At 27.4% G+C, this 15,859-nt stretch overlaps 1 protein-coding gene across 2 annotated transcripts in view; it reads right to left on the bottom strand.

Moving 5' to 3' along the window:
• Nucleotides 1-6,556: 6,556 nt before the first annotated feature.
• LOC129962005 (protein singed-like) overlaps nucleotides 6,557-15,859 on the bottom strand; it is a 58,968-nt gene continuing 49,665 nt past the window's right edge. The window contains exons 5-6 of one of the 2 annotated variants that reach the window (XM_056075666.1): nucleotides 12,506-12,807; nucleotides 6,557-7,689 (exon numbers count right to left, since the gene is read on the bottom strand). In XM_056075666.1, coding sequence (XP_055931641.1) covers nucleotides 7,484-7,689; nucleotides 12,506-12,807 — 508 coding nt within the window. In that variant the 3' untranslated portion in view covers nucleotides 6,557-7,483. The remainder of the gene's footprint in view (nucleotides 7,690-12,505; nucleotides 12,808-15,859) is intronic. The other variant, XM_056075667.1, reaches the window with a different exon arrangement.

The raw sequence follows: 15,859 nt of genomic DNA, 5'->3' as shown, positions 1-15,859 counted from the left end.
CATTTAGCAGGATTGATTAAAACTTAATTATATGTATTAACTCTCAATCTTTAACTTATTACACTATTTTTTATCTGCAATTCGTCAAAATAAAGTTTTTATACTGTTTTTTTAAACTCTAAATTATTTTTAATTGCAATAAAAAATGAAATGAATCAATGAACTACTTTTTTTTATTAAAAGTCAAATTCCTCTCATTCGTTTCATCGATGCCAAAATTTCAATCCGTTTATTATCAAATAAACCACGAGTTACTGAAAAATTGCTAATCAATATTATATATCATTAGTATTGTTGAATGGATGAATCCTTACTTGATTACCTTTAAATCGAATCTTTCTTTTTTTCAGATCGCATTCGATCATATTAAACTGGAGTTGCTGCTTAACGACTTTAAACCTTCATCAAGAACATATCGTAATTCGTCTTTTCCAAGAGCATTGGAACTAGTCATTGAAGACATCTAGTAGCAGGCAAGACTTTATTGGTATACAAATGTAAAGAAGAAAAAAAACGAAAATTTGTAGCAGAGTTTCTTTATGAACAGCAATTATTGAATGGCGTACTGAGACATCAAAATTTTTAATGATGGCATAATCTTATACACCGTTGTTGTCAAATGTTTGCAAATTTCCATCCTTTGAATTTTTAGAACAGCAGTTTTATTTTGCTTTTACGTCCTTCAAAACCACTTACTTACCATCCTCGCATTCATAAGATTCCATAAAAACGGCTAACATTCTAATGTTCTTTCCATATTACATGAAGTAGTTTTCCGTTAACCAGTGTATGTGTTCTGATTATCTGAAATTCGAAAAGAGAATTTGATTTTTCTAACATTTATTGTTTAAAAAGATGGTCCAGAATAGATAATGTTTGATTGAAATGTTTAAAAAAATCTGAATCCGGAATTTTGGCTTTGAAAATTTTTTATTACGAAAAATTAGTTTCTCTCCACCATAAAATTCTGTAATTGTAATTTTAGCTTGTGCTTTTCTGATAATTTCCCTACTGATAACAAAGTTTTAGAATTAATTTTAAAAATATATTTTACCTGTAAATTATTAATGTTCTCGCCAAAAAGTATCTATTGCAAGTGCCGAACTAGTTTGGTCTTTATCAGATTTAACCAACTTCATATGACGCTTATTGATCAAGTAACAATAGCAGTGCGGATTGCGTATGCGATATTGAAATATAATCTGTATTTTAAATAGTATTTATTTCTTGAACAATAAAATTTCAAGTTGAATCTGATCTCCTGAATTGTCAGTTTTGACTTCAGCAAGCCATTGTCTCATGCTCTTCGTCTTTTATTGTCAAATACGGTCACTGGAATAAAATTAAAAAAAAAATATTTATGCTTTAACCGGTAGTAATTTCAGAATGTATTTTATTACTGATAATTACTGAAATTCTAAGGTTATATAGAGAAGATATATTGAGGTTATATAGGTTAAGAGATATGAATCCTTATGATTATATTTGATTTCTTTTTAATCTGGAAACTTGTATGTAACTTTATATGTTCACAATTTTGTAAGAGTAATCACTTTTAAATGCTTATTCGGCAGAGCATGAATTAAATAATGCAGTTGAATATAAACTCGCTTTTTTCCGTAACTTTATAAATGATGTGTAATTCCTGAAGTCAAAGAATTGCTTATTTTTATATAACTGCCGAATAAGTGATTGTATTCATTTCTGTCAAAGTTAATTTATAAAAAAATGGTCAGGGATTTAATAAGATTTTAAATTTTGAATTAAATGATTGTTTTTTATATTTGGATTTTAGATCTATTTCATTGAAGAATCTGAAATTTGTAAATTCTGCTTTCTTCTGCATAAACTAATTTTAACCATCACTTTGAGAAATTAGTGTTTATTTCAGTAATTTTTATATACTATATGTAGAATCGGAACGCGACTATTACGAAGTTCAATAATACTTAACAAGTGTGTTTCTGTTAATAATTTTGTTGGACAGATTTTCTTGTATGTAATTAGTTTTACATCATTAATTATTCAGTAAACGATTTAATGTGTAAAAAATGAAAAAGGGCTCACGAGCTAAGTTGTATGTTATTTATTAATCAATTTTTATTTAAAATGCTAATTGTGAAATATTTATGAATTCTTAATATTGTGATTATACTATTCACTTCATTTATATCACAGCTCGGGATTTGTGGTGGTGTTATAAATAGCTTTAATCTTTTATATTTATAAGCTCTTATAAATATGCATTTCTGTATAATAAATTTTTTTTTTCTTTGTTGCAATTTTTGAAAACCAATGAATTATTGTACAAAAAAAGTGGTATTAAACAATTAATAAACAAGCTTAAAAATTTCGATCTATATACTTAATGATAACCCTTGATCTTTGCATTCTTTTTGTACTGCTTGTAAAGCAATCAAATGCTTCAGTGAAAAGGAAAATACCATGACAGCGTGCTTCTCCGTCGTTGGTAATAATTGAATTATCTTGTGCGAATTTTTCAATATGCAGATGCAACTTGATAAATTATTAAATGTCAAAGCCTGACGAGGAGTGATGTATCTCAAGATGTTCTCAAATCCTTTTTTTTTCCCTTAAGCATTCTTATTCTTTCGAAATTCTTCCTTTAATGAGATGTTATTTATATAAATTGAATTGTCATAGGATACAATTATCAGATTTTTTTAAAACCGAATCAGAATTTTAATTTTCTAATGAATAAATACACTAAAATATTAGCTGCATCCATTTTAAGATCATGCCAGGTAAATTTAATATCAAGTACATTAATAGTTTAGATTAGAGATTTAACGTAAAGATTTTATCAAATTCTTTTTAAACATCCTAATATCATAAATAAGACGAATTCATTCGCACTCTTTTTCAATTTTCCGGTTTAAGATGATTGATTGGTTCGGCCGGCCAACCAATCAAGAATCCTATGAATTTAGGAAAGCATTATTTGATCATCATGGCTGATCACCATGATGATCAATATGCTCGAGCCAGGAATGTGCCATAAATACACAACTTTACTTAACTTCCATGCATAATTTCGGAAAAATTCATTAGTAAATTCTCGCTGTTTTATTTGTAAAAAAAAATACCAAGTGGATGCGGTTAATAATGGTACAGAAGTAGATTTTCAATTTTTTTTATCAATATTATAAAAAATTTTAGATTCTGAATGATCCGACTCTTAAATAGCTAAATTTATTTTCTGAAAAATTATATATCTAGTTTTAAGTTAAATTTCTCTCATTATCAGAGACATTATCTTCCCAAATGTTACACTAAATAAATCATTAACTTATTGTGAAGTTATTTAAAATGAATATTTTATTTCTGACAACTTTTTAGCAATATATTAAACTTTTTTAACCCTTTAAAGAGCCATTTTTTTTTCTAGTCATATTATGTTAAAATATTTTGAGGCTTGAAATTAGAATAAGAAAAGGATTCATTTAGCTTATTAAATTTAATTTTAATTAATATGGTTAATTAATAATTAAGTATCAAATCAAGACGCATCATTTTGTGTGAGATAAAGAACTGAAGCATTTAAGTTTGTGTTTCTAAAAAAATTTGTCAGAACTTATGCCAACCTACATAATTTCATACAAAGATTGATAAATTTGGTAGGAAGCATACTTCCCACGGCTCTAGAAAGGGTTAATTGGATTTGTTTCAAGTTTGTTAAATTGGAATTATGTATTGATTATCCTCCTTGTGCGCTAGCTTTGAAACTTTCTGCATTTGTGTATTCTGTGATAGTATGTAAATATTTATTTTTCGATATATTAAATATTTTAATTATTTATTAGTCCTTATAGTTAAATCTTCCCTCATTCCAGTGACCATCTATTGAATTGAATTGTATTAATGAGTCATAATTTGTGCGATCAATTCAGATTAATTGTATTAATGAGTTGTGAATTAAAATCTATAAAAGATGATTTAATTTGTATATAAAATTCTACTTTTAATTATTGAATTAATATTTAAAATAGCAAAAGCAAATTGCATTTTTTCAATTGTTTTGAATCTTTTTTTTAAATTATGTGTCTCTTTTAATGTAGTAATGATACTGTAAGCAATGTTTTCTGTAAACCAAAATTGCAAATAAAATTATTCTTATACTATTCGCATCTTTTATTTGCGTCGTAATTTATGCAACCAATTCAGATGGCACAATTTATTATTTAAAGCTCTCAGAGTAATTGATCATAAATGAGAAGATCTTAAGAGTTGGACACATGTTACGATAGCATTTCCGTTCAACCAGGAATAACCGAGTTCATAAATATCCTTGATGTCGGAGATCTGTGAAACCTCTCTAAAGTTACAATAAGGCTGCGTATACATTTAGATGCTTCCTTTTATGATCTCCAAAATATTTCAAATTTATCGATAGAATGATTTGTAAATTGCATACTACTAGTCAACATTGACAAGAGCAGGTTGAAAGAAAAGTATGCTGTCAGTCAGATGATTGGCATGGCACTTAATGTGTTAAATATTGACCATTAAATTTCCTGGCATTATAAGTAATTGCAAAAATTAAATTTCATCTTTTTTATGTACTTAATTTTCTATTATATATATCAGACAGCCATAAACTCCCTTTGCTTAGAATTTCTTAAGATTAAATTTATTAAAGTAAAATTTTTATTGAAGCTAAAAGTATCCATATTTCATCGAATATTACAAAAATTTTCTGTAGAGAAATGTACTCTTTATACAAAATTCCGCACTAAACTTTATATTCAGCCAAATGTCTAGATCATGCGAAGTCGAGGCATAAATGAAATAGTTCCATGATATCATGAAACTACTATAAAGTATTTGAATAATGTATTTCAAATTTTATGTTGTCTTTTGTATTGTCTTTTTTTTACGTCCTAATTTCTTATGTAAATTGTTTAGTTTAAAAGCAACCTTTCTTCATTGATTTTAATGACATAAGTCGTGTGATTAAATATTTGATCAATTTAAATAGCTTGAATTTCAATGCGGCAATGAATTCTATTGCTGAAAATTGTATCGAAAATTTAAACTGTCGGAATGCAGGATGAAACATTGCACCTCTCTATAATATGGAGATATGTGTGGTGTTTTATTTTTTCTTTCAACTTAGATTTGAAACAATGTTTAAATTAAAACTAAGCCTACTATATTAGATGCTGGCGAAAAAACTTATTCATCTCTGCAGCGGTAACTTTGCTTACGATGAATTAGTGGTGATAAATAAAGTATATACCAATACTTTTTCATTGCTTAGCTTTGTGTAAGTGGAATAAAAAGTTATGTTAACGCAGGATATTTGATACTTCAAACAAACCTTAACTGTAAAAATTATCGATGGTTATTTGTAACTTTAGTAAACGTTGATTTATGAATAAGGCATATTTGGTAGTTAGGCATAATTGCTGTAGTTAGATTTGAAATGTGTTGTACAGACAATTTGAGAAAAAAATTCAATACAATTCCCGTTGTTTATTTTGTGTTTTTAAATGTTCTTGGAATGTTTCGTCTAAAACATTTAATGTTTTTGCTTTCTATTGAATCAAATCCAAATCTTGTGTGAAATACATTTAATTCAACTTTGGGATTGATTCACGTATTAATATATTTCTATTCTTTTTATAATAGTTTGTAGAAAGTTTGGTTCTTCAATATCAATAGCAAAACATTTATTATTAAATTTATTTGAATTTCTATTCTTGTCTCAGAATTTTTTTTTAGGCATATCTGAAATCTTTCTTTAAAAATTAATTAAATCTCAAAAGTTGAATCTAAGTGGAGTATTTGGGCAAGATTAAAGTATTCTATATATCCAAGCTGAAGAAATCCAACCAATCCAAAACGGATATTGAAGTAAGAATTATTAGTATATTTCTAACCTATAAGAAATAGAATTCTGCATATATTTGTTTATTTCAAATAGAATCTAAGCTACGGCGCTTCCTTCAATATATTTATTTCGTGGTGTACGATTTTATTTTGAAGAGGGGAGGGTGAAGAAAACACTTTTATTAAAATATGCGAGAAAATTTCGGAAAGACCATTTTATATTCCACAACTTTGTTTTTGAGTTGATGATCTTTTATTGATTGTTACTCTTTCAGTGACATTGAATAAATGAATCAGAGTCTAGTTTTAAGTCAAATACAATGGTACAGTAAACATAAATAAGAAGTATGCAATGGGTGTTTTTATTAACTTGCCGTTACTGTCACACTTAATTTTAGTAAAGTAAAACGGTCATATAAATGATAAGTGATATATCTATATAGATAACCAATATATAAAAATCTCTCGATACCATCGAGGGGAGATGAGTACAACTTTTGAATTTGGAATCTTTATAAAAATGTCTTTTAAATTAAAAAAAATTCATTTTTATTCAGTAAATAAAGCTGTTTGCTTAATAATTCGCCTTTCTTGTTAAATTAAGGACTGATGATGACTTCAAAGACTTCATTCTCACTTTGTTTAAAAATGATTTTTAAATGAAATAAATATGCAATATACAAAGAAATGTATTTATTAAGGCATATAATATGAAAATATAAAACATTTCACAGTACAGTATCACTACTTGCTTGAAACTGTTTTTCTTTATATATTTGAAAGCACATATTTATTTAGTGAATATAAAAGTATATATACAACTGCATTTTCATTAAAAAAATCATGGAGATATAAAATTTCAGACAATTTCTCAAAGTACTACAAATGATTCATAAAGCATTCTAAAATAGTGCTTAAATATTTAAGTTGTAACCCAGCACCAACAATCGTAAAATATTGCAAGTGGTAGATACTTCAGGAACTGTACACAACCACCTGTATTGATTTCATTACAGGCACACAAGAGACAAGGGACAAAGATAACAAGCACTTTAACACTAACATTTAACATTGCTCAGCAACTGAAGAACATAGAAATGAGAAAACAGTAAAAATACATGATAAAACTCTAATTGCATAATCATATAGATCTAAATCTCTAATATTCTAAAACACAAAGTATACAAAAATATCACAAACTCATGCTTTTTCATTCGTTATATAAAGTTAAAATGCAAAAAAAGCATTTTAGAAGCTAAAAGTTTTAAATATCAAAGTTGTAATACTAGCTTTTCCGATGTTTACGATATATATTTTAGAATTTGTTTTGATTGGATTATTCGTACAAATTCCCAAATTTAGCATTTTTCCAATGTTATATTAGTTTCACGTGTAGAAACAGAAAGATAAAATTTGAAATATCACATCGCTAACTCAAAAACTAATTTTAAAAAAAAGATTTGAAATGTGTGCAGTCTGTTTCGAGTTCATAACTCCATAGAAAAATTAATATCCAATACATTGGAATACGGCAAGAATATTTTCAATTAATCCATTAATTGGATAATGTAAATGAAGAGTAAAGATGTAACAGTTTGTTCTGTAACAGAGAAACTTCATTCTCTTTTTTTCAGTATTCCCAGAATGTGGCAGTGTCATAACTCGCGCCGTTCACCTTGAATGTTCCGTTCTTCTCGGCCATAACGTAGCTTCCGTGAGCTGTCTTGATGCATAGTTTGGAAGGCTCTCGCAATTCGATGAAGAAACCATGTCTGACGTCTGAATCGACTGTAATCGTACCGTCTTCGCAAACATTCCAATATTTGCCATTAGAACCTGATTAAAAAAAGTGAGTAGTATATTAATCAATCAGACTACAAGAACAATCGACAATATTTTACTTGTATCATATTCTAATATAAAATATCATTAGAATACAATGCTCATATAAAGATTTATTCTTATTTTTTTAGCTCTGCTTTATTCTTATTTTTTTAGATGAACTTTAAAATCAAAAGACGAATGCGAACTAATGCAAATAGTAACTTTAGTTCCTACAAGAATTAAGAAGTAAAAGACTCTGAGGAATAATTTATCCTGCCAGCATGTAAATACTTACTTAGACTTGAAGTCACAAACCGGAACCATCTCAATATATTTTCAGTTTTATTGCATTATTCGGTGCAAACTAAAGTCTGAAACGCTTGTCTTTTGCGATAATGATTTATGAAAGAAGTAAACTGTATGAAAGTAACAATGACGAAAACAGAGAGCAAAGCGCAGAAAGTTTTTGGTCCTGCCCTTTCATCTAAGAAAAGATTACATTTCCAATAAAATATTCCCTTAATTTGATTGCGGAATATTACCTCAAATTGTTTTTGTCAGAATGTAGTTTACCATAAGCATTAGCAAGGAATCAAATATTTAAAAATATATTATTCTTTAACGTACAATTCTGTTAAAAATAAATAAACTAAATATTCATATATAAAATTACAGTCAATTAGATTAATTTTTAAAATTTAATTTGTAACATATCAATATTAACTGTTTCTGACGAGTATACTCGTCATACATAATGTTTATGACAACTTAGATACGCATTTTCCGAAGTGGTCAAAACAGTTAACTGGTTAAAACAATGTATATGAAGTTTTTAAAGAGTGTTTTTCAATATAGATCCTATTGTTGTACTATAAAAGACGCAAAACAGCATTTACTGAATCAAAAAAGAAACATTGACGCACATGCACACAAAATCTCCTTTTCATGTATAAGTAAAACAAGATGCGCGCATTTATCAAAACTGTGTATAGAAATTCTCTTTGAATAAATATGTCTTGTGTTTTCTTTAGAATAATAATGCTGTCCTCAGTAATTAGAGAGTAATTTTCTCTCATTTGCACTTATAATTAAGTTCACGAAAAGAATAGCAGCTTTGTTTGAGGATATAAAAACAGGAAATCATGTGCAACTTCAATAAAGAGCTATTTTTAAAAAAGAACTTCGTACTCAGTTATAAGAATAGAACGAAATCTCCATTAAATATAAAGATAGGAGGGAAACGCTGAATTATATGTCCATGCAATAAAAAGATGCTGTGGCTGCTTTCAGCACATAAATGTGAATGTTTTGAATAAATTCGCGTGTGAAAGGAAGTGCTGCTCCTTCAGGGACCATCGTGCAATTGCATAATATAAATAAATTATATGAATCTTTTTTTGGTGTAAAGTTCTATGAATGAACCATTGAATGTACAGTGAAGTAAAAATGAAAATATCTATGAAATGTTGGCATTCAAAACAAAATAATGCGTATTAAGGTTTAATTCCTAAATTCCTACATTTTAAAAAATATTCCAACCCACTAAACAAGATGTTAGAAATAATAACTCTGATTTTGATAATGATACTAACACACAAGCCTAGAATGCTTCCATCTTTCTCAAGAATTAGTTTTAATATCTTTATAAACTAATTCAATAACATCAAGTAGTAACTGAATGCAAAAAAAAAAAAAAAAAAAAAATGATTTTCTCTCATTTCTAAAAAATATGTTGGGAAATTTCTAATTTACTAAAAACTAATCTCCATAATATTAATTTTCATAGAATTTTAATCATTCCGATTAAAAAGAAATAACATTCTCCATTCCTGTCCATGCAACAGTAAAAATATTACTTAGTATAAATTTAAAGATACATCTGTTTGTTGCTCATGCGAAAACTGTAAGCGCAATTTCTATCACTTTAAAAACATAATCATGAAATGCTTTTTTTCAATCTAAATATAGAGTTTGCTTTTATAATATTTGCTTAATATACAAGCCACAAATTTGAAGATTTGTAAATGAAAGAGCAATTGAATGCACTTCCGTTGTTTCTTTAGAATGGATGATCTGAATAGCTTAACCTTCGAAACAACTACGTTTTCCGGAGGTTGCATTTGCATCACGTCTTTTTTAAATCTTAATTCCTGTGTAAAATGTTGTAATGTTTATTTCTCACGCAATCGTTTACAATTTTTATGCTTCGTATCAAAATGGAATGATTTGGACGTGCATAGAATTGATGCTCTTTTCAAATTTCTATAGGAAAATTAATTTTCATTTGGAAATCGAATTGAACAGAAATAATTGCATTGCGGCATTTATTCACAGAAAAACAGATGTTGAGTGTTCCTTGTTTGAAATATTTCAATGAAAAGTTTGATAGAAATTTAAAACCCTTTTTTTTTCGTAGTTATGAAGTCAAGTTTATCCAATTTTAATGGTATAAGATAAAACAACTCACTAATCGTGGCCAATAAAAAAAATAATACCGGCTATTTAGTTGATTGAGCTAGCAAGCGTGCAAAATGCACTTATGCCGATTCAAAATGGTTTCTTAATACAGATTATATATAAGATCGTGTCTCATCAATAACTCTGATAAATTCAAACTGCTCGAATCCTCCATATTCAGCATTTGTAAAAATTTGCATCATACTCGCAGCTCACAATGATAAGTATGATGTAAATAGTTATCAAGAGAGTGACTAGTGGTGCAAATAGGGGATGACAAAACGGAAGACACTTGTGCGGTATAATTTTCAAAGTTTATAGGAGACATCCGTTGATAATGTAATTTATCGAGTCGAATGATCAATTTATGGTTCAACACACATACACATAGAAAAAAAATATGTTTCTTTCTTTGTTTGCATTCTATGTAATCCCCAACCATTTGAGGGATTCGACCGAAATTTGAAATGTATTTTTCTTCGCACTTTGAGGGTTTAAATGTACTATTGAATAAGTAATTTTTAGTATTTTCCCTCAATAACTTAGAAACATAACCTAGCATAAAAACTAATTTTACACCATTTTAAAGTTTAAAGAATTAATTTTTCAAAAACGCCAATTTCATTTCCATATAACTAACTATATCTCTAATTTTCGCACAGTTTTTTAAAAAATAACTTTAATAATATAATTTGTAACAATGCTTTCTTTGTAATAAAATTAAACTTATTTCATTGCAAAAACTCATCTATCACGCGCATGCTTTTTCGAATGTTAAATTTTTTTGGACATTTCATTTCTAATACGTAATATACACATAATTTATCTTTAAATCCTGTCTTTTAAAATTAATGAGATTTCTTTTATTGTTTGACTTGTCTCACATTTCCGGACATTTAAATTTTCAATGCGCCCAGTTTGTATATCATATATCTTTTTAATGACTGTTTTTAGTTGGAACTCATTGAATAAGATTTTATCTCACTTGATAACTTTGTCAGTTTTTATTGTATTTTATATATTTTATCACGCTTGCTTCAAAGTCATACTTTCTGAAACGTGTCAACAGACATTTCTTTTTAGCTGTGCATTTTTTTAACAACAGATTTTTGGTTCCTTTTTAACTTCACAGTGTTTAGAATTCATGTAAGCTTTTTTTTTACCGTGATAATTTTATTGTCATATTATCAGAACATAAAACTCAAATGTTGGATTTTGAATATTTTATTAAATATATAAGAAATTTTGGTTATCAAAGTTCTTATTATATTATGGGTGTGGATGAGGATCACAAAAACAGAGCCAAATCAAAAGTATTTTCATAAAAATATAAAGACAACTATTTATATTTTCACAAAAATACGCTTATTCATATGCTCATTGCATCTGCGAGTGGTCATTATCTTTTCAAATATTATTTATTCATATGTCGTCACAATTTTATAATTATTGAAATTTCATTTTTAATAAAATTAAGTTTATAAAGTTATCTACATAAATAAACTAGCTTTAACAGGTTAGTCTAAAAAAAGCTTGCTATAAATGATTTACTTATTATTGTTAAAGATATTTATATTTGCTGCAAATAGCACGGCATTTGCTGATTAAACCACAGGAATATGTTAATGTTTTTGACTTGAATCGCCTTCTTTATTTTTAATATTTGCTCTTCATTATATAGCAGGAATAACGTTCATGTAAAAGTTCTTTTAATATCATCAGAACGGGAATGAATGTAGATTAAGTTATTAAAATGGTAAAAAAATATAGTTGTATTTTTTACCATATTATATTATTCAAAATAACTAAAAACTAAAAAATATAAAAAATAACTAAAAAATATTATTTAAAATTTGTTAAAGGTTGAAAAAATTGCACGAAAATAAAATTAATATCACTAAAAAGCTCAATTTTTTTAAATATTAAAGAAATATAATTTAGTTTCCGTGAGATAATATGCTCCGAACTAACTGAAAAGCATTTAAAACATATAAATTCCTACATAAGTTTAATTAAAAACATTTAAATGCAAAAAATTTGAAAAAAAAAATCTTTTTTTATTGACAACTCACTTCTTAGATATAATTACATATCAAATTTGGTAGTTCTAAATCTAATAGTATGCCATATAGAGCGTCTTGAACTGTTTTCATAGTGCATATCATGATTTATAGATAGTGTTTTTATATTATTATGTTAAAAATTTCAAACAAAGGGATACGAACATCGTGGCAGAATTTAGGAAATATCATATTATTTCATGTTTCAATTTTGAAAAAAAAATTCCACTCAAATAGCTATTTAAATTATAGTGAGCCAATTTTTACCACCAGCAAGGCTTTACATTAGAAAACAAAAACTGTGAATTTACCTTTAAAATAGCAAAGACCTTTTTCGTCTCTCTCGACGACTATGGTCTCATAGGAGGCCTTGTTGCACTCTAATTTTGGATTGGAATGGCTTTTGTAGCCGACGAATCCTTGTTCACATTTCAGTACAAGACTTCTTCTGTTGATTAGGTAGAAGTAGAAACGAGCTTCATCTTGATCGCTAGATTCTCCGTTAGCATAGAGGTGGCCGCTCTTCTTGGCAATAATATATTTGCCGTTGTTAGCAACGAAACTCACGCTTCCATCTTCTTGCCATTCCAGGGAGAATAAACTGTTAATAGAACTGAAATAAACATAAAAATGAAACTCCTAAAACATATATGACAAATAAGAATATAAAAGAAAAAATACAAAATTTAGAAATTTCTTGCGGTCAAATTTTACATCAGTCGCTAATTTCCTGAATTTTGGCAATTTTTAAAAATATTTTTTTATTAATTTTCAAAGCAGTTTCATTTGTTGCAACGAAATTAAAATGTTTTCTATTGTTTCATCAAATATTTAATCGAATGATTTTCTTCCATTGTTGAAAGCTAGAGGAGGAAAGATGATGTTTGGAATCTGTATAGTTCACATGCGAATAAGAAAATGCAATTATTGCCTATCGCGAAAATTATAAAATAAATGAACCTAACATTTTACTTTTTTAAAACCACTAAACTCTCAAGAGATTTGACTCCATCAAGATTGTTCATAGAATAGAACAGTTATAAGGGTATTAAAATAACAAGATTTTAATGTCTGTAGAAATTTAATGCTTAAAAATATTTTGTTGGTGAAATCATAAGCAACAAGTTATGTTTAAGATATTTAATCAAACACAACCAATATTACCGGCCAAGTAGCTTACTGCTAAAGGTTACTAATATTTTCATTTATAAAGTTTACTTTTTGAAATAATAAATAAACTGAGATTTTAATTTTTATTACTTTCTTGCAAAATTTATTAAAATCTTTAATATATTTTAAGAAAAAAATTTAAAAAAAAACGGTTAGGAAATTTCAGACAGTATTTTTTGAAGAAAATGAATATTTGACTCTAAAATATTTTACTAAATTTATATAAAAAAATGTACTTCAAAACATTTGAACATTTTTAAAGCGGTTTCTTTTTCATAAAAATATTTGTCCTTTTTCTTATTTCTATGATAACAGCATGGTGGTAATGTACTTGGATATTTTTGAACAAAAACCATTAAACTTTTGAATTTCCATTTGGTACGACCCTATCATATTAATTTTTTGAAAGTGATCTTTTGATTGTAATAAAAGCAAGGTCTATTTTTTCTGAAAATGAAATTGTAATGTAATTGTACTAATTCAAAAGCAATACAGAGTGAAACAGAAGATGAATGTTAAAATGCTATTACTATTATAAGCCTGAGAAGTTTCCTTAACCCTTTAAAGGGCATTTTTTTCTAGTCATATTATATTTAAATATTTTTAGACTTGAAATTAAAATAAGAAAAGGGATTCATTTAGCTTATTAGATAAATTTATTTTGATTAATTAATTAATTTGGTCAATTAAAAATTAAGTAACAAATCAAGACACATTATTTTGTGTGAGATAAAGAACTAAAGCATCTAAGTTTCCAATTTTCTAAAAAAATTTATCAGAACTTATGACAACCTACATAATTTCATACAAAGATTGATAAATTTGGTGGGAAACATACTTCCCACGGCCCTAGAAAGGGTTAATTAGTATTGTAAATTACTTTATTAAGTTCCAAATACCAAAAACATTTTAATAAGGCTAGACATTTATCCGCAAGGAACAAGTTTCACGTGAAGTTGCATTTTTATTTGTTACCGAATATTGTCTTTTCAAACAGTAGTTTATATTTATATCATTTAATTAAGAAAACTATCAGTTATATTGAAAATCATGCGCGATTATATTCAATATCTAGTTGATCGATCTTTTAAGCAACTAAGTAAAACATATGAATAACGATTAAAAAATGGTAATAAAATAAGAATAGTTTAACAACCATTTAGCTTTTTTCCTTTTTCTATTGTTTCTTTACACAGTTCAAATATGAAAAACTGTTATTCTGAAACTGAAATCCAACCTAGGGAAATGCAGAAATGCTTCGGAGCATTTAATTTTATTGATATATTTTTAATATAGTGGTAACTAAATTAGAAAACCTCATTGTTATGCCTCACATGCAGAAGAAGCTTGAATAATTGTTTCCGCTGAAAAGTGAATGAACAAAAAGACACTAATAATAAGCAGAGCAAGGCAAACTTGTTGCAGACAAGTACCAGACACCGATTCTGGCATAAGCATCTCGAAACAAAAATAAAGACTAAGGGAAAAAGAATTTCGAGAGGTTTTTGTGAAAGTTCATCCAGAAGAAGAATGAGCTAATACAGAACAAATTATAGGAATCAAAATGGAAAAATGGAATAAAAGAAAATCACACCAAAATATTTGTTCTGCGGAGCATTAAATAGTAAATATCATTTAGCATTCTTTTTCATAACGGTAGTTGAGTGACCCTGAAGGTGAATGGCCCATGGCTATGCTCCGATAGATCTATCAACCTGTCCTAAAGATAGACTCCTGTGAGATGTATTTCCGACCGTTCTAAAAGAAACAAAGGGCTGACAAATGAAGGCTATCTAATCTCCTCCCTTTTAGAAATAAGCAGCTTTCAAAAAATTAAGCGTATCATGCGAGTTAAAAAGTTCAGCCAATCGGCACAAACAAGTAAAAGAAAAAGATGTGATAAGCGTTTCTGCTTTATTAATCGTATTTATTACAAAAAGGTCTTTAGTTGAGGTAAGAAAAAACCTGTCTGTAATATGTGCGTGTTACCATAATTGGCTGCGATATCCATTTTAGTACAATGAGATATGAATACCTGTACTTCTTGTTGTTATGAAATGAAAATATATGATCAACAAAATGTAAAGAGTTATTCATAACAACATTGAAATGCAGCAAATAAATAAGAAATTTACATGAAAAAGAAAAGAAATAATGCTATTGTCTTCCGCACAATGCATTAGTTCGTAAATCTGAAGATATTAATTAAACATTTCATGTTTTATAAAGAATATATATAATTTACTCGACAGTATTATGCTATATCGAAGGTCTTAAGTAGATTAAGAAGATTGAAGCTTTACAAATGTTTCTAAGTGTTTAAAAAAAATTCGGTGGAACTAAAAAAACAATAAAATTAACTTTTATTGAATTTAAATAAATTCAAGTTTAAACGAAATGCATTAAACAAAATAACTATTTTGTCTGCAAATTCATTTTTGCTTCAAAAAAAAAGATACATATTGTACCTGATAAAACCATGAAAGATAAGACAT

Source organism: Argiope bruennichi, chromosome 2, assembly GCF_947563725.1.
Source record: "Argiope bruennichi chromosome 2, qqArgBrue1.1, whole genome shotgun sequence".
Classification (NCBI taxonomy): Eukaryota; Metazoa; Arthropoda; class Arachnida; order Araneae; family Araneidae; genus Argiope; species Argiope bruennichi.
Note: the sequence above shows the minus strand (reverse complement) of the source record. Positions and strands in the feature narration are given on the sequence as shown.